The sequence below is a fragment of the Mytilus californianus genome, unplaced genomic scaffold, assembly GCF_021869535.1.
Source record: "Mytilus californianus isolate M0D057914Y unplaced genomic scaffold, xbMytCali1.0.p SCAF_12, whole genome shotgun sequence".
Classification (NCBI taxonomy): domain Eukaryota; kingdom Metazoa; phylum Mollusca; class Bivalvia; order Mytilida; family Mytilidae; genus Mytilus; species Mytilus californianus.
The window spans coordinates 52,752,191-52,772,248 of record NW_026262604.1 but is presented as its reverse complement, the minus strand read 5'-3'; the positions used below and the strand labels follow the sequence as shown (position 1 = coordinate 52,772,248).

General features: G+C 32.8%; 1 protein-coding gene across 4 annotated transcripts; it reads left to right on the top strand.

The window, feature by feature from the left end:
• Positions 1-1,294: 1,294 nt before the first annotated feature.
• Positions 1,295-19,437, top strand: LOC127721994 (heat shock 70 kDa protein 12A-like). Of its 4 annotated transcripts, none has more exons than XM_052228843.1 (7): positions 1,295-1,381; positions 4,211-4,338; positions 6,705-7,032; positions 12,807-13,028; positions 14,108-14,261; positions 18,253-19,277; positions 19,335-19,437. In XM_052228843.1, exons 3-7 carry the CDS (start codon positions 6,721-6,723, stop codon positions 19,362-19,364), a joined length of 1,743 nt encoding a protein of 580 aa, XP_052084803.1. In that variant the 5' UTR covers positions 1,295-1,381; positions 4,211-4,338; positions 6,705-6,720; the 3' UTR covers positions 19,365-19,437. The 4 variants fall into 4 exon arrangements, with proteins under 4 accessions (XP_052084803.1, XP_052084804.1, XP_052084806.1 ...); XM_052228845.1 differs by lacking the exon at positions 1,295-1,381 and adding an exon at positions 2,110-2,244; XM_052228844.1 differs by lacking the exon at positions 19,335-19,437 and having other exon boundaries at positions 18,253-19,316.
• The last annotated feature ends 621 nt before the right edge of the window (positions 19,438-20,058 follow it).

Here is a 20,058-nt window from a genome sequence, read left to right as displayed (position 1 = left end):
AAATTTGGGCATTTTGCACGACTTGTAGCTTGAAAAATAGCATGGTGACCCATACTTTTTATTATGTTTTTGAAAAAAAGCATTAAAAAAACCTTCATTTTTGCTAAGTATAAAAAATTCTATCAGAGGAAATATATACAGATGATCCACCTTAACCACGTTCTATTGTTAAGGAAATATTAAGCTTCTCAATGATAAAAAATAGTGTTTGTCAAACTATACATCCAATGAAAGTTTTCCGATTGAGTGTGTGGTTCAAATTTTTTTTTTCATTTTTTTATATTTTTGACAAAGGGGCAAAGTTAATATTTTGTCAAAATTTTATGAAATTTAAACGAGCCAAATTTATTTTAGTCAATATGTTTAGTACCAACTTAAATTGGATGATACCTGTCTACTTATATGAGTTAGTCCAGCCATATTTCCCAGACAAACCCTGAGAATACTTTTCACCCCACATGCTAGAACTGCATGTAACTCTTTCTTTACTACTTTCATTCTTCCACTATAAGGCTTTAGAATAATCCTCTAAGTATATTAAAAAACCAAGTTTAAGTATATTTAATAGTAGACTAGACAAATTTCAGAATTTCAAATGCAATATTTAAACCTTTCAGTTATAGGATAAAGAAACATAATATCAGTCATTTTCAACTTAGTAATAATGCTAGCAACCTAAATTCTCATTTGTTTAATCATTTTTTTATCACAGAACACTATTTATTCAAACTGTATCCACCATGTTGATGATAACCAGTATGTCTTTTTTATTTGCCCTCAGTACAATGATGTAAGACAGATCTTACTTGATTCCTTTCACTCAATTGTTGATAATAATGTTGACATAGAAATTTATTTTGGAAATAGATTATTGTGCAGTGAATAATTAGGTAACACAAGACTCATTACAGAAATGAAGGATGTACAGAATAAAGAAATCCTATAATTACAGAAAAATTATTAGGAAAATTATGTTCATGAGAATTTTACAGAATAAGTGATATGTTTTCAAAGATAAAGAAAAATGCTCTAAATATTTAAAGAATATAAAAACAGAGGTCCCCCACCCCGACCCTCTGTTATTATAGTCACAAGATAATCACAATTGTTTTTTAGCATGGAATCGCAGTAATTCTGTAATGTTATAGAAGATCTCATAGAAAGGTAAGCCGGTTTCTATTTTAGTCGTTATGTTACGAAGAAAATTGTGGTCAGTAGATCAATCAGTGCGTAAACAAATATCATGAAGATAACAAACATTACGTGTACATTTAAAAATGAATATGATAAACTTTTAAATGTAGGTCACTAAAGTCTTTAAATAGACGAACTGCGAAGTTGTTCAAAACAGGAAGTTTCATTCGTGTAATGTGTTTGTCGAGTGAGTAGAATTATTTATTTATATTGCAGCATGTACTCTTTCATTTTTTTTACAGTTTAATTTCTTTCTTTTATCAATGGACCTGATAACAAATTTAATATTATTTGTACTTTTGATTTCGTTTAAGGTTCATATGGACCCTTTGGCTAAAATGGCTGCATTTTCACCTCAAAATTTACTCTGAGTAGAGACAAACCTGTGTATCTGGTAAAGTTTTAAGGCATAGCATGCCCTAGATAAATAAATTATAAATATATTTTAGGTTTTAGAAAATTAAAAACTTAACAGGATTTTACAGTGCACTTTTTTTCATTCCTCCAGAAGGTGCCAAAATAAACTAAGTTGGGAAAGAGGTTTGAGAACTTCCCCATAGGTAATAATTGAGGTGAACTGTATTGATTGACATGGACAATAGATGGACAATAAATACCTGACAATAACTGGTGATTTAAACTGTGTACCTGAGTGGACCATATCAAGTGAAACTCAACTGTTTGTTAATTTTATCATCTTCTGCAGGGACGAAAAAAAGTGCACTGCAAAATCCAGTTAAGTTTTAAATTTTCTAAAACATACAATGCATTTGAATTTTATTAATCTAGGGCATGCTATGCCTTAAAACTTTTCCAGATGCACAGGTTTTTCTGTACTCAGAGTAAATTTTAAGGTGAAAACGCAGCCATTTTAGCCAAAGGGTCCACATGAACCTTTTTAACACGCATACATGTAGTTTTACATCTCCGAGAGGTTATTGAAGTCAACTGTTGGCCTATATCTGTATATATATACGGGCCATTTTCAAAAAATGAATTTTCAGTACACCGTCTTATGCTATAATTTTATTTTTAATGGAAAATGCAGTTGTAAGTGTTTAAATGAAAGTGTGTAGGATATATTAGTTTGAACATCAATAATAAACAAGATTTAGATCTATTTTGGTAAGATTAAAATATATTGAAGTCACATGTTTACATAAAAGAGGGACGAAAGATACCAGAGGGACAGTCAAACTCATAGATCGAAAACAAACTGACAACGCCATGGCCAAAAATAAAAAGACAAACAGACAAATAATAGTACAGATGACACAACATTTATGTGCGTACAGTGTCAGGGTATAACGCATTTTTTTCTATTTTCTGATAGCCTATATATCTGCAAATAGACTCTTTTTTAGAATATGTTAATGATAACTGGAACGAAAAATCACAGCTTCTTTATTATTCTATCATGTCTATGTATTACATTATACTTACATTATTTCCACAAACTAAGTTCAATCGGAGTACATGAAATGCATGTCTATCCTCTTACCGATCCTTTGATCAACCGTTAATTTTTTTCTCCCTGTGAATATGTAACTATTCAGTGATGATTTCAAAAGCCCAAAGCATCATAAAAATTTTACCCAGCACGTTTCTTGCATAACAGTGTAGAGAAAAGTAAAATTCAAGGCATTTAATGAAAAAAAATAGTGGGAACCCTTTTATCATGTATATGCTGTTACCAACAAATTTATTAACTACAACACGTCTTGGAAACCAAAATCACAGCAGAAAAACTTTAGCACTGCATCAAAGGGAGTAATTATTTCACAACAGCATTCACAAATGAAGAAATTTGCAATACTGCTTACAGTAACAGGATAGACAACTAGAGGTTCTAAAGAGCCTGTGTTGCTCACCTAGATCTATATCGATCTTCAACAATGGACACTCTCCAACATTGTGGACTAGAATAGAATTCATAAAAAAAATCTCTATTTTGTATTGCTGATCATGTTTTCTGTTTACAGTTTCTATCTCTTAAGTCTTTGCCTTAAACACAAAAAGGATAAAAAGAATTGTCATTTAAGGGAAATCACTCCTTTAAAGAGTCTACTACATGTAACAACTTCAGCAAATTTGACTTATTTGTAGAAATGTTTTTGCTGATCATTTTTGCTATTTAAAGTGTCTGTCTATATTTTATAGTCAAAAAAACGAATATATTGAAATAAGGAGTCGACCGAATATTTTGGCTATGTTGATTTATTTGTAGATCTAGTGTTACTGGTCATTTTTACCCGACCACAAAATTTTTGCGTTCGTATTATGCTATTCTGCGTCGTCGTCCGCACTAAGGCGTCATTAATATTAAAATAAGGAGATGTGGTATGATTGCCAATTAGACGATTTAACAATGCAAACTTGATTGTTGATCTTGTCTTGCTGATCCTTATTTAAGTTTTTATCTATCTATTAGTTTTTCAGATATTAGATCCCAAAAAAATATATAAATCGTCATTAAAGGGCCATAACTCCAATAAGGCATCGTCAAACGAGTTTAACAATGAATGTTATTTGTAGATCTTGTCTTGCTGATAATTTTTCAGTACAACATGGAAAATTGACAAATAATCTTATATTACACAGAATGAAAATATATAGATTTATCTGAAGTTTTTTCTGTTGAAAACTATCTTATTGACCATAAATAACAAGCTTAAAATGTTCCATTTAATTTCAATGATGTCTACAAGTGTTAATCTAATATATAATCCAGCTTTTCCACTTTTCGATAAAAGGGTCAAGGGACCAGTGTCTTTTATTGAAGTTTGGTGTACAAATAAGATTCAATGCTTATGTGTGCAGGTTTTTGCCTTTTAATACGTTACCTCCTATAATCCTTATTATAAGTTCCTCTAAGCTTTGTTTTTATCTTACGTAAATCAACTCTTTCACTTTCGATGAAATAATTATAAAGATTCAAACGGGACTCATTTAATCTTCCAGACGTTAATTTTAAAAATTTTATCTCCTTGTGCTTTTATTGTTTTTCACTTTGTAGGATGAAATCATAATTGGCGTAAAACAACGCAATCTTGAATATATACTTGATGTTCAGCGACTTCATCAAATACCTTACTAATGAAAATCAGGCATCTAAGAAGGAAAGGAAAATATTAATTTCACTATGTGAGATTTAAAATATCTGAAGACTTAAGTTAGTACATGTATCATAAAAACCCTTGGAGGACTAAAGTTTTGCTTGCACTCCATTTTCAAACTAATGTATTTGAAGCAACATTTAGTACTGCAGAGTTAATACTATTTATTTAAGTCTCATTGTAAACCATAAAGGAATTTATTTAAAACAATGAAAATACTAGTTATAAACTGAGGTCTCTCCGATTAAAACAGTGCATAGAGTGAAAATTCTATATTGATATGTATATGAAATCTAATCAATAGATGAACCATTCAAATATTACGTCGCGATATAATTGTACAGTAATTTCAGAAATTTTTGCAACGTTTTTTTTTTTAAAGCGATTGGATTTGATTCGGAAAAATTAAAACTCGTATTTTCAATAGTAATATTTGGTGCAGCGTTTCCTGAAATTACAATTATTAATCTTTGCATTTGTGTCCAATTTTCAACAATCAAAATAATAAATGCACGCAAAATTTTCTAAATTAATAGTCTTTTTGTGATGACTTAACGTTAAGCAAATGAATCATCAATCAGTCATGCAAATGTCTTGCTTAAAGGGTTTTCCCTTAATATTCTAAAAGTACCTTCCCTGTGTACCACGTAAATCGTTTGTACCAACTTACTACAGATATAAACAAACCATTGGACGGACAACGGAAGTATATAACATGATATGCTATAATGTAGCCAATGCATTTCGACCAGGGCACGCAAATAGTCAAAACTTTCCAGCTTGAGATATTTTTTTCCTACATTGGTTTTGACATTTTAATTTACTTAAAGTTTCGTAAAGTTTGTTGTTGTATATATGTAGGACTCTGAACCGCGATGGTATTCCGAATCGCGATGGTCACACTGAAGTACGATGGTTGGACGTTGAGGTGCGTTTTTGATCACGCTGAAGTACGATTGTGGACATTGTGACGCTATCTTGTTGATAACTATGCCAAAGTGCGTTGGTGGTAACGTGGGAAGTGCGATGGAATACATTTAATTTAACTATATTGTCAATGCTTTTCATATCGATGAAGAAGTTAATTTGTTTGTTGGAAGCAGTTTTTCGGGATTTTAAGTTATAAACTTGTAATATACTACGGGAAACAGGGGGTGATTGATGGAGAGGGGAAAGTTAACTTTCTATAGCGGATTTTTTTTTTTCGTATCTTCAAAGGGTTCTTTCTTTGCGTACGATGGAGCGTGGCATAATCTTAATACACACAGGTCAACACACAGACTCTTCGTATTATAATATTACGGTAAACGAGGAACTCATGAGAGGAACAAAGTAGAGATAAAATGTTAACGCAGAATTATGTTAACATGCAGAAAATAAAAGAGGACGATTTCTTATTTAGTATGCAACTGTAACTAAGGACATTCATAGACACAAACGAATAAAAATTTACCTGCTGATGTTTGAAATATCTTAATAATTGCACATCTGCAGATTTTAACTAGCCAGCACGCGTCATATAGACCATCGCACTTCGGCGCAGACCATCGCACTCCAGCGTGACCATCGCACTTTAGCGTCCCCATCGCACCTCCGAGTCTTTCATTTAATTACAAAAAAGTTGAGAGGGGCAATCAAAAAGCATAAGTCGTAGAAAAGCAGTCAACACCATGCCCAAAATTATAGACTCTTTAAAGACAACCAACTCTCAATAGTGAAAACAAAGATCGGTGATGTAACAATCAAGGGAAAGAGGGCAACAGTGTTGAATATATCCATGGTCATCTGTGACACAGATATTCCGGTCAAACTAATCATGATAGCGACCATAATACTGAATATGTACAATTGACCTAAAAATAAAAATGTGCATATGTAATGAGTAAATCCTTATAAAGGTGAAACATTTCGTTATTTTTTTCTTAAATACACATGAAATTGTTTCTACAGAATAGAGATATCCATTTCCTGTAACATAATACGTCGAGGGCGCGTTGCATTCTCTTCATAAAAAAATATCATTCATATACAGTATATATCAAAAAATCCTTTTCGGGGTTGTACTCAGATTAAGCGCTTATCTTTTCCGAGATTATTGAGTTCATATTTTGAGTTTGGTTTTTTTCTTACTTTTTTAATAAATATCACTTTATATATACTGCTTACATGACATGATAATTCCATCTAAAACTTTCACACTTTCTCTAAATTCTTGACTGCATGTACACCAGTCAATGTTATTTGGATTTACATTTTTGTTTTTAATATTTAATCCATTTTGTACGTTTCTTTTCAATTTTGAATTTAATTTGTTGTACTCGCTATACAAGCATCTATAATTGTTTACATTCCATTTTAAAACATTAAAAAGAACATGGATTCCTCTGATTTTAGGACAAAACAATAAACAATGGCGAATTCTGGGAATCACCTAATGGTTGCGGCTTTAGATTTTGGTACAACGTACTCTGGCTATTCATTTTCCCTGAGGGATGAATTTGTTAAAGATCCATTAAAAATACAAGCAAACCCTGTATGGAAGGCTGGAAGTCGACAATTCATGTCAATGAAAACTCCAACGTGCCTTTTATTAGACGACAAACGAGAGTTTGTAGCCTTCGGGTACGATGCAGAGAATCAATGGGCAGATTTATTGTTAGATGAAGAACATGAGGAATACTATTATTTTGAACGTTTCAAAATGAATCTACATAATAATAAGGTACTTTATTTATCATTAATTACAAGTTATATATAGTGCGGGTGCGGGATTTTCTCTCTGTGTTGAAGACCCAGCGGTGGCCTTGGGCTCTTTTCTGCTCTTTGATCGGGTTGTTGTCTCTTTGACATATTCCCCGTTACCATTCTCAATTTTAATATAATAAATATAGTACTCCCGCCTCGGTGGTCACTTGATAGCATTTTTTTCTCGAGTGTTGGAGTCTGGCATCCTGGCCATACCTTCTTTTCGAGTCAGAACTACCGAGCAGCAAGTCAGGATACCAAGTAGCGTCAACAAAAAAAAAGATTTTAAAATTACTAGTAGCTGCTTCTCCGCTAAACACACGGCGTTTATGAGTAAGAGTAGTAGACTGGTCGGCTAGGATTCAGATTAAGTTGTCCTGGTAGGTTGACACGCGTTGCTACCGACTGTTACCTTGGAAACTAGCGCGTTGGATATCCGTCACAGCGTATCTGTCTAATACATATTCATATTAATAACACATTTACGTGTTTGCGTCCTAATATGCATGTAGTATTTGCCACTGGACGTTAAACTCCAATCCATCTTCATCCTCAAAATCTATATATAACTTCATAAGACGGAGTTACAAGGTGGTCATGGCAAAGCAGTTTAATCATAATTACAACAAGGACACACAATATCAAAGAAAAGGAAATTGTGTTAAAATACAAACTTACTTTATGAATTGAATCGTTAATAAGGACATAAAACACATGTGCACAATAATTAAGGTTACAAAACAAGTTTCAGATTCATAAAAACACATATCCAAACCATTAAGATGATCCGAAATCAACAGTTCGAATTTTCACATATTGAAGATTACGGAATGTATCTCCCTCTGATTCCTTGTCCATCTTGGACTTTTCTTTAAATAAATAAATAAATAAATAATCTTTATTTCAAGAGGATAATCCCATTAGTTAAAACTAATCTTCCTGAGAGTCCTCAAAATAATAATAACATATCTATAAGTACATACAATATTATAATGATATATTATACACAATATACAATTGTATCTAGATAATAATGAATCAAAGTACTGAAGTACTGAACATCGGATGACCGCAGGTTCTTGTGTATGGTCAAAAGCACATGTCACAGAAACAGATCACATCTCTATACCTGAAACTGAGGTTAATTTACAGAGATTTTTTTTTCTGATACAAGTTCCTGCTTGGATGATGAATAAATGACAGGAAATTCAACCTCACCGTAATAACTATTATATTGTAGTGATACAAATTAGTATACCTTAGACTATTATACTAATATAATAATAGTTCCAGAGAATACACTGGTTTGTTGTTATATATTATATTAATATTACGGTTGCATGTATATATAATTTTCATCTATTTGTATATCATTCTATTCTACTATTATTATAGTGCAGTGCAAGTGCATGGTGGACACTCTTCTGTAAAAAAAATCAAAGCCTTAAAGGCTGTAAAAGCAATTGCTGCCATGTTAATGCTTTGTGGACTTTTATTTTTCATCCATATATATAAGAATTAAACCTGACAGGACAGGAGTGTTGACTAGTGAGAAGCAAGACGGTTTTAACTTTATATCAATAAAAGACTTAAGCAGGAAATCATTTTAAATATGTTTTATATTTCACAAGGAGACAACAAGTTTACCAGGCTAAAGTTGGGGTTAATTATACATGTGCTGAAACATATAACTAAAAAAAAATCAATAGGATTGTCCCCTGGTAGTGTTTGTAACTGGGCAATAATTTCCTTTATTGATTTAATTTTAACAATTTTCATAATTAATTTAAATTAACCATTCAGTTAAAACATTTCAACTTTCCAGACGCAAATGTTGAAAAACGGGCAAGAAATAAAATATCTTACAAGACATAAACATGTAAAAAATAAATATATATTTCAGCTTACTAAAAAATATTTTCATAATGTTACTTTGACATCATTTCTTAAAACTAAGTCCCAAACATAATTGCTCAGTTGATATGTGTCATCCTCATGCGATACGAGATAACTATAATTCTGATGCAATCCCGAAAAGGGGGGTCATCACAAACAAACATGACATTAAATTGTCATTATACGAACTAGAACAAACAGCTCTATGTTGCTTTGATATTTATCAATTTTCAGGAAACATGTGAAATAAATTTCAGGTCCATTTCATTATAGTGCCTAACAAGATTGTGTGAGGTAGACGAAATTGACATTAAAACGATCGTATTGTCTTTTGATGTCCAAAAATAGGCAGATCGGACATATAAGGACTTTATCTAATGACTACATAAATTTGGGATTTATTATTATTATAATATTCTAATGAAACTGAAAATTGTATTTTTTTGTTAGGATACACAACAATTTTACCTGGCATAGCCGTGCATAAAATGTTTTTCTGCGAAAATGGCGTATTTAATGGAATAGAACGTTAATACAGTAAACTTTCTCTTTTTTCTCCGCAATAGGCTATCAAAAATAATTTATCTAATGTGTATGTGGAAAATTATGTGAAAAGATAAAAAGTGGCAATTGTTACCTTTCATACCTTAAGTTTCATTCATATGCCGCTATTATTGTTGTTGTTACCAATTATGTAAATCAATTGTATCTGATTTTATGCCCTTTATGGGCCCTGTAATTTGGAAAATACAAAAAAAATATCTATTCATTGATTAAACGTAATATGGACTGGTCCAGTGTCCAGTTTGCAGGTCATTTAATTTACTGTACACATTCATGCACGCTCTGATTTAATCTATATACTCGTACGAAAAAGCATGAACAGTTTGAAGGTAATCTAATAATAACTTAATCCAATCAAATTGCATAAGATTCAATAACAATGTCCAGTCCACATTATAATGAGTAATAGGGGTAAACTTGGTAGGGAGAAAATGACAGATATTTCAAGTTAATATTTATGCAATAACGAATTAAAATTTGTCAACCAAAAGTTTTGCTACAATTTCAAAAACATGTCGTTCCGTATGGGTATAGTTTTCGGATCTTTCATTAGCGTATTTAAGGCTATAAAAAGTTTGGGCTTCAAAAGTTCACACAATTATTGACTTTATACAGAAAATTCGTCCTTGTAAAACATCTAATAGTTCACAAATGATACGCGATTTTAAAGTAAAATTATTTCTTAAAACACTGCAAAAAATTTCATTCATATTGATAAAGTGGTATCGTCATAAAGTGCGTTGAAATGAACAGTGTTATAGCAAACATCGAATTCCCTCACAAAATGTTATCACACACTATAGTAAGGAGAGTCAGTTAAGTTTGTTTATTTTTAGATTACAGGTAATCATTTGACATTACGTATACAACCTGTGTGACCTGTGTAGTGATTTTGATTTTACGATAAATTCATGAATGAATGAACGATAATTTTATGAATGAACATGAGCACCTGACCTCTTTCTTAAACACCAATTAAACATATAAAACCGTATTTAAAAGGAGATAATTCAGTCAAATTTTCAGTACTATATCAACAACTGAAATGATTCCATTTTTTGATGAAACATCGTACGAACGGAAAACGGAATCGCAGGTATAAAAATGCACTTTTTCCCCTTGTAATGACCGCGGATCTATAATTTTTATAGATCGGTTGAAATCCCAAAACTAATTTGCATAATGGAAATTTAGGCGATAGCAATACATCGGAATGACCTGAAGGTCCTTGTAATGACCGCGGATCTATAATTTTTATAGATCGGTTGAAATCCCAAAACTAATTTGCATAATGGAAATTTAGGCGATAGCAATACATCGGAATGACCTGAAGGTCATCCTCTGTAAAAAGCATATTAATTTGCACAATTGATGAAAAATTTGTAACATTTTGTTTCATTTGGTAAACTGTTCCATATTTGAGAACCTGAATATGTAAATGTTTTCTTTAAAAAGTTTGTTTTTGGTTTCGGAAGATTTAATAGTTTTTCATCAGCCGAACGTAAATTATAATTCTGATTACCAATAAAATGAAAGTTTTCTTGTAAATAGTTAGGAACCATATCATTTAATGATTTAAATACAAGTATTGCCTTTTGATATTGAATGCGTTTTTCCACATTTAACCAGTTTAAACTATTAAACAACAAACTGGATGATGTCATTATGTCAGCTTCTACTATAACCCTAGCAGATTTCTTTAATAACTTATTAAGTTTATTTATACCACTTTCATAGCAACTTCCCCATATATTGCAACAATAATCAAACAATGGCAGAATATAAGCATTAAAATAAATAATACGTATATGCATAGGTAAATATTTTCTTATCTTTTGTAATAAATTGATTCTATTTGATATTGTACATGACATTTTATCTATTTGCTCATTCCAATTTAGGTTTTTGTCGATATATAAACCGAGAAGTTTTTCACAATCTACATTCTCTATTTGTTCATCTGAAATTTTGATATCTAAACTTTCGCTCGTCATGCATGGAATTTTATGGGCTCTTCAACGTTTGTATTAAATTTTGGATTTTTCAATAAGTTTGGCTTCGAGCATCACCGAAGAGACATTCGTTGTCGAAATGCGCATTTGGGCCAGTTAAATTGGTTCCAGCTGTATTAGTGTAAACAATCAAACAACACAATATATCTATCGGTATCGTATTTCTCACAACCAAGACCGTTATAAATTGACTGTGGTCATTTAAGAAGTTGATAGTCACAAACAATTCGCAAATTCATTACACTTCTAGCTATTAAGTAAACGACCTTTTAACTTCAAAAAAGGGGGGTATTGTTTTTTCCTAAAAAAATATTCTGATCCCCAATTTGATGGAAAAAAAGTTCTGAAACTAGATTTTCCCCATAACTTTATAGCGTTAAATTGTATGGGTTATGGACAATAAAACATTACCCCCTCCCCACCCCCCCCCCCCCCCCCCCCCCTTCTGCTCTAACGTTTTGCCTTTTATTACTCCTTAAAGCACAACGTGAAGGAAATAGTTTTGTTTTGCAATTGATTGTAGCTTCCATAAAATAAAGATTTATAATTTGTTCAAAATTTTATAAGCTTAAAAAAAATACTAGAATTTGAAAAACAGAAATTTGCATTTATTTGAATATTTATATATATTATGAGACGCATGCATGCATTTCATTGGTACATGGTACGCCGGTAATGTTGTAGGTATATCCGAATGCATACCATTTAGGTGTTGACTCCGATAAATATAAATCAATTAATCAATCTGATCCTGTTTTATAGATTTTTGCTTTAAAGAAGACGTGAAGACTACTCCCACTCCTCTTCCCCGTCAAAACATGTTCATAATTCTTTTTTATGATGTTCGCTCCTCCAATTCAAAATAACAAGCTTTTTAAAAGACTACTATACATTGATAATACATTAATAACGGAACTTAAAAAGCGATATAAAATGACAGTTCCGTGTCCTCGTTTATGAGCTACATGTATAATCAATTGAAAATTAAGCGGAAAATATTTCTCTTTCAATTTTCCTTCATTTAACATTTAACATTGACACATTTTTCTTTCAAAAACTATTAAAAAAATAGCAAGGACTTGATAAAATTTTCAAAAATAGCTATTGGAACCATTTGTTATAAAACTATGAAAAGAAAAGAAGGGGGTAGCGGGCAAAATTTTAATGGCACCACGTGGTTTAAAAATACAGGATTCCGAATATCTGACAAAAAGCGAAAAACAAGATTAGCGAACATCTTCAGATAAAAAAAATAATAAGTTATATGTTCTCTTTATAGAATATCACAAGTGGCATGATGCTAGAAGATATAACTGGTACAAAACGACTGACAGCTTTCGATGTATTTAAATTATCAATCCAATATTTAGTGAACCATTTGTTAGATCTTTTGAAAACACGTGGTAATCTAGTCCGCCACCACGAGGTTCAATGGGTCCTCACAGTTCCTGCAATTTGGACGGATAGAGCTAAGAAGTTTATGCGGTCTTGTGCTGAAGCAGTAAGTAAATAGAATGAAACAATTGTCCAAACATTGTTTATGATGCTTTAAACTCATAAATATATTTGTTTTTCAAGTAAAGACGGAGATTCTTCTATTTTTTATATGCTGTAGTAACTCTACTGTGTTTGTAAGGATTGGATGCAAATTTCATAAGATTTAAAAAAAAATAGACAAAAAACTTCAGCATCACTTGTAATCCCATCGCTGTAATTTTATTTCCGTATGATATTTTTTTTTCCATATATTTTGGAACAATATCATGGACATACATGTATAAATATAGATTCTACAGCTGCATCGCGAGTGATTCGATACTATATTCCTCTACTCAAGACAGGTACATTTTCCAATTTAATGGGCAAGGCTTGAAGTGCGTTTATATATCTGAAATTTGATCTGTCTGTCTGTCTGTCTGTCTGTCTGTCTGTCATTTGATCCTTATTAAAGTAAATCCCCGTTCAATTCGTGTCCTGTTGATAACTTTGGTATCGTAAAATTTAGGTTAACCAAACTTGGTTTGCAGTTTCATCATGGGTTTAGGGGATGTCGTATACAAAAGTAAGGTCCCGCATAGACCTTGATTTTCAGCTGCGATCCCTATATAATAGCAAAACATTGTCTGATACGTGTCCTGCTAATGAATTGTGTACCTTAGATCTTAGGTTGACCGAACCGTATGTGCTGATGCATCGTAGGATGGGATGAGTCATATATCAAAGTCAGGTTATACTCTAACCGTAATTTTTACAATGACAGACAAACTTCGTCTCATTTATGTTCGATGCATGACTTTTGAACCGTAGCTTTTTAGATTAACAAATCTTTGTATGCAGAATGATCATACTGACCATGACATAAGTCTTTGACCTATAAAAGTGAAACATTGTCTGATTTGTTTACGGTGCATAAATCTTGTACTGAAGCACTAAGATTGAAAAAACTTTGTATGCAGAATGTATTTGTTCCGCCATGCGGACAGCTCTAGTTATATTTTAATACTATATGATTTTGTATTAATTTTAATATTTAGAATATATATTATATACTAGTATATATTTTAATTCCATCTATTCAAGGCTGGTATACCCACAGACAATTTGATCCTTGCGCTTGAACCAGAGACCGCTTCAATCTTCTGCCAATACTTATCCACTGAGAAACTGAAGGGTTCTCAATCTGGATTCACCATGCCATCGGAGGGGACAGAGTATATGGTTGTTGATCTAGGAGGTTTAGTATTGCATACATATAAGGCCAAGTAAATTTAATTAGTAGATTTTCATCCAAATTTTTGAAAAAAATGGGGTGGGTGGGAGGATTTTATTTTTTATTTTTTATTAAATATGAAACGCTCTTGTGACGTGTTCTTCATATATGCAAGTGTAATAATAAGGTTCTATCATGTACATACATGTATAACGAATCAAACATACAAAGAAATGCAAAAACCAAAATTTGAAACAGGATGTTATTAATGAAACGAAATTATCGACAGTTACCGGTAACGAAAATGAACAAAATCCGGAAATCGTAAATTTTTCAAAATAAAAAAAATTGGGGCGGAACAATTTGAGAGGGGCGGGCGGGGATGAAAATCTATCAATTAATTTTAATTGGCCTAACAAACAATATTAAATATGATAAACATACTGGAAAGATTATCCTCTCTAGAATCTTCTTCCATCTCCGTTTTTCCTTTTACCCTTTGTAATACCCGTTTTTGAATGAACGTCCTGTCGTACACGGTGTTTATTTTCTACGTTGTGCGAAGAGTTTCAGAATACCATTTCAAACTGTATTTTCTCCTAGCTGTTATGACGTTTTATTATTGTAATTAGTTTTCAAGTTAGAATAATTCTTTTGTTTGTTTTTGAAAATTTTTGTATTTCATATTCTATAAGGTATGGTCTGCCGACAAGGGACTATATATCCACAGCGCGGTAAAAGGGTTATAGATCTTTATAGATCAAATAATGTTTTAATTTGAATGTCGAAAAATCTTGATCGAGTGACTGAAAAACACACTTTTGTGGAAATGCGGACAGCAAGTTAGTAAATTCTCGGTGTTGGAAGCAATCAGTCACGGTCGAATGTTTTTTTTTTTATATTTGAAATCTCGAATTAATGTGTCACTTGGTTTTATTAATTTCGTGTCCTCTCGTTGCTTGCTATACGGTTTTTATACGACCGCAAAAAAATTTTTGTGGTCGTATATTGGTATGACGTTGGCGTCGTCGTCGTCGTCGTCGTCGTTGTCGTCGTCGTCCGAAGACACATTGGTTTTCGCACTCTAACTTTAGTTTAAATGAATGGATCTCTATGAAATTTTACCACAAGGTTCAATACCACAAAAGAAAGGTTGGGATTGATTTTGGGGGTTATGGTACCAACAGTAAAGGAATTAGGGGCCAAAAAGGGGCCAAAAATAAGCATTTTTGTAACTTCCAGACATAACTTGTGTGTTAGTGTATGGATCTCTCTGAAATTGTACTACAAGGTTCCATATCACAAAGGGAAAGCTGGAATTGAGTTTGGGGGTAATTGCCGAAAAGTTTAGGAATTGGGGACCAAAAAGGGGCCAAAAATAAGCATTTTTCTAGTTTCCAGACAATAACTTGTGTTCAAAAGTATGGATCTCTCTGAAATTGTACTGCAAGGTACCATACCACAAAGGGAAGGCTGGGATTGATGATGGGGGTAATTGCCTCAATGTTTTAGGAATTAGGGGCCAAAAAGGGGCAAAAAACAAGCATTTTTCTAGTTTCAGGACAATAACTTGTGTGTAAGTGTATGGATCTTTCTGAAATTGTACTACAAGGTTCCATATCACAAAGGGAAAGCTGGGTTTGAGTTTGGGGGTAATTGCCCTAAACGTTTAGGAATTTGGGGCCAAAAAAACACATTTTTTCTAGTTTCCAGACAATAACTTGTGTTCAAGTGTATGCATCTCTCTAAAATTGTACTGCAAGGTACCATACAACAAAGGGAAGGCTGGGATTGAGTTCGGGGGTGATGAATCATAAGGGGGTTCAAAAAATTTTGGGGGGGGGGGTTCCTTTTTTTTCTTTTTTTTTCTTTTAAAATTTTCCATTTTAAGTTGGTTATTTCTGATTTATATTTAAAAACAAATAATAATGATATGGTAGGAGATACACACCAAACAGGATGTGTAAATTATTATATAATAAGTATTGTGCAATAGCAAGAAATTTTCAATTGCACAGTATTGCACAATAGCAAGAAATCTTCAATTGCACAGTATTGCGCAATAGCAAGAAATCTTCAATTGCACAGTATTGCGCAATAGCAAGAAATATCCAATAGCACAATATTGCGCAATAGCAAGAAATTGTCAATTGTACAGTATTGCGCAATAGCAAGAAATATTTAATTGCACAGTATTGTGCAAAAGAAGATACTTCTTATAAATTGCTTATTTCTTGACCAATTTCAATGGGGTTTTATTCTTGATTCTTGGGGTTCTTTAATATGCTGAATCTAACCGTGTATTTAGTTTTTGGATTTTGGGCCCCGTTTTTAAATTGGTCCACATTGAGGTCCAAAGGGTCCAAAATTAAACTGTGTTTGATTTCATCAAAAATTGAATTATTGGGTTCTTTGATATGCCGAATCTAACCGTGTATTTAGATTCTTAATTTTTGGTTCCGTTTTCAAATTGGTCTATATTAAGGTCCTAAGGGTCCAAAATTAAACTTAGTTTGATTTTAAAAAAAATTGAATTCTTAGGGTTCTTTGATATGCTGAATCTAAACATGTATTTAGATTTTTGATTATGGGCCCAGTTTTCAAGTTGGTCCAAATCGGGGTCCAAAATTAAACTTTGTTTGATTTCAACAAAAATTGAATATATGGGGTTCTTTGATATGCTGAATCTAACCATGTATTTAGATTTTTGATTTTTGGGCCCCGTTATCAACTTTGTCCACATTGAGGTCAAAAGGGTCCAAAATTAAACTTTGTTTGATTTCATCAAAAATTGAATTCTTGGGGTTCTTTGATATGCTGAATCTAACACTGTATTTAGATTTTGGATATTGGACCATAATAGGTGAATGTCCAATTTAAAATTTTTAAGTTCTTATACCACATTCATTCTGTGTCAGAAACCTATGCTGTGTCAAATATTTAATCACAATCCAAATGCAAAGCTGTATCAAGCTTGAATGTTGTGTCCATACTTGCCCCAACTGTTCAGGGTTCGACCTCTGCGATCGTATCAAGCTGCGCCCTGCGGAGCATTTTATTAGTTTATGGTTTGCTACTTGTTAAGGACCATAAGGTGATTAGTATTTGATCACATTAAGTTCCGCTTTTCTATGGATATTGCATGTATTGGTCTCATTGGAAACCATGGCACATATCTTAATATTTAATTTAGTATCTATAACGTAGAAAACGGAAAAAAACTATGCTCATTAGCATACGTTCCTCAGTAAGACATGTCACCCTACCAGGACAAATAAGTAGTAGAAGTAGTAGTAGAATTTGAATTGAACAGATTTAAGCTCTTACTAAAAACATTGGCATAATTGCAGGAGAGGATGCAAATGCCAATTTTGGTTTTATTCGAGCGTCAATATATTCTTCTTATGCAAGAGTAAAGCAAGTATCAGGGATTTATCTATGCGGTTCTTTTTTGATTGAAGATCATTAGAAACGTTACATGTAGGCTTTGGGCGGTTAAGATCTTGCAGGTGGTATTAAAGTAGAAAGATAGGTGACGTCACACTTTATCGTGGAGTTTCTGAAAATATGTATAGTTATGTTGCAAATTGCTCAATGATATGTCATTGCTGTTATAAGAATCTATATTGATTTTGATTGATTGATTGATTGATTGATTGGGTTTTTTTTGTGTGTTTCACAACACTTTCAGCACAATTGTCTATGTCATGGCGGCCATTTTTTATAGGTAGAGGAAGCCAGAGAACCATCGGCATTTGCAAGGTAAACTGGATATCCTAATATTAAGATTGGAGTCGATTGGGGTTCAAACTTGCAACCTCAGTGTTTATAGGCCAATAAAACAGTAGTATTGATTTTGAAATTCACTAAGTAATTTCATAAAAAAAATACAAAAAATTGTGTCTTCTCTACATTTTCTTCTTTAAATGGTGTATGTTTTTTTTTCAATTGCCTTTGATTGTATAGATGATAAATTCCAAACAGTCGTTAATTTTCTTATGTTGTGTTTCTTCAGGCGGTACTGCAGACATAACAGTTCACCGTAAATCTGCAAATGGCCAATTGAAAGAAAAACACAGAGCTATGGGAAACAATTGTGGGGGTACGTCGATTGATAAAAGGTTCTTAGAACTATTCGAAGAAATAGTCGGAGAGACAACGATGAGTTCATTAAAGAAAGAAAGCCCTCTTGCGTATTTGGATTTAGTAAGAGAGTTTGAATCCCAGAAACGAACGGTTGAAACAGGCACAAGAATTAAATTAACTATGTCAATCCCGGTCGTTGCGCTTGATGAAAAGTGTCAGAAAGTTCATAAAAAAGACTTTAAGACTCTGTTGGAATGCTCGCCACATTCAAAAGACATAAAACTAGCACATGACAAAATTCGAATTAACGTTGAGTTTTTTAAAAAGTTGTTTACTCCTTCAATTGACGGTGTTATATCTCTTATGAGGGAGATTTTTCGAAATAAGTCATTAAAGGAGGTCAAACATGTGTTAATGGTTGGGGGATTCTCAGAATGTCAACTAATGCAAAGTGCAGTTCGGAAAGCATTTCCGGATCAGAGAATTATTATTCCAGAAGAGGCCGGTCTGTCAGTGCTGAAAGGGGCCGTTTTATTTGGTCATAAGCCAGATTATATACAGTCACGCGTCATGCGATGCAGTTATGGTGTCAAAACGAATGTTGCTTGGAATGAAAAAAAATATGACAGAAAACATTATGTAGTTATGGAAGGAGAAGAAAGATGTGACAACATTTTTTCTCTTATTGTCGGGAAAGATGAGAGTGTTGAAGCAGGCATGTTAGTTAAAAAATCTTTCTTTACACCTTACAAACATCAAGATAAGATGGAAATCAACGTGTATGTATCTGAAGAGACAACACCAGGGTACGTGGACGATGATAGATGCTTCTTGCTATGTACACCGATAATTACTTTTTCTGACACTTGTGAGGAGAGGCGTTGGGTAGACGTAGAATTTGTTCTCGGAAATACGGAAATTGACCTCAAGGCTCACGATAGAAATTCTGGGGAGGCAATATCGGCAAAATTTAATCTAATTTAATTGTAACACGATAGAAATTCTGGGGAGGCAATATCGGCAAAATTTAATCTAATTTAATTGTAACGCGGGGAGATTTTTAGTTTGATTTATCAGCTGGATTGTAAACTTTTCTCATAAAATTAGGACTATCTATCTTGTATTTCAATTTGTACTCAAGAGTATATTATCTTCCTAAACACGCCTTTCCTTTTTTAGCTCACCTGATCCAAAGGGCCAAAAGAGCTTTTCTCATCACTTTGCGTCCGTTGTCCGTCGTCGTCTGTCGTCGTCGTTGTCTGTTAACTTTTACAAAAATCTTCTTCTCTGAAACTACTAGGCCAAATTTAACCAAACTTAGCCACAATCATCATTAAGGTATTTAATTTTAAAAATATGTCCGATGATCCTGCCCGCCAACCAAGATGGCCGCCATGGCTAAAAATAGAACATAGGGGTAAAATGTAGATTTTGGCTTATATCTCTGAAACAAAAGCATTTAGAGCAAACCTGACAGCGGTAAAATTGTTCATCAGGTCAAGATCTATCTGCCATGTAATTTTCAGACGAATCAGACAACCCCTTGTTTGGTTGCTGCCCCTGAATTGGTAATTTTAAGAAGATTTTGCAGTTTTTGGTTATTATCTTGAATATTATAATAGATAGAGATAAACTGTAAACAGCAAAAATGTTCAGCAAAGTAAGATCTACAAATAAGTCGAACATGACCAAAATAGTCAATTGACTCCTTAAGGCGTAATTGCCCTTTAAAGTA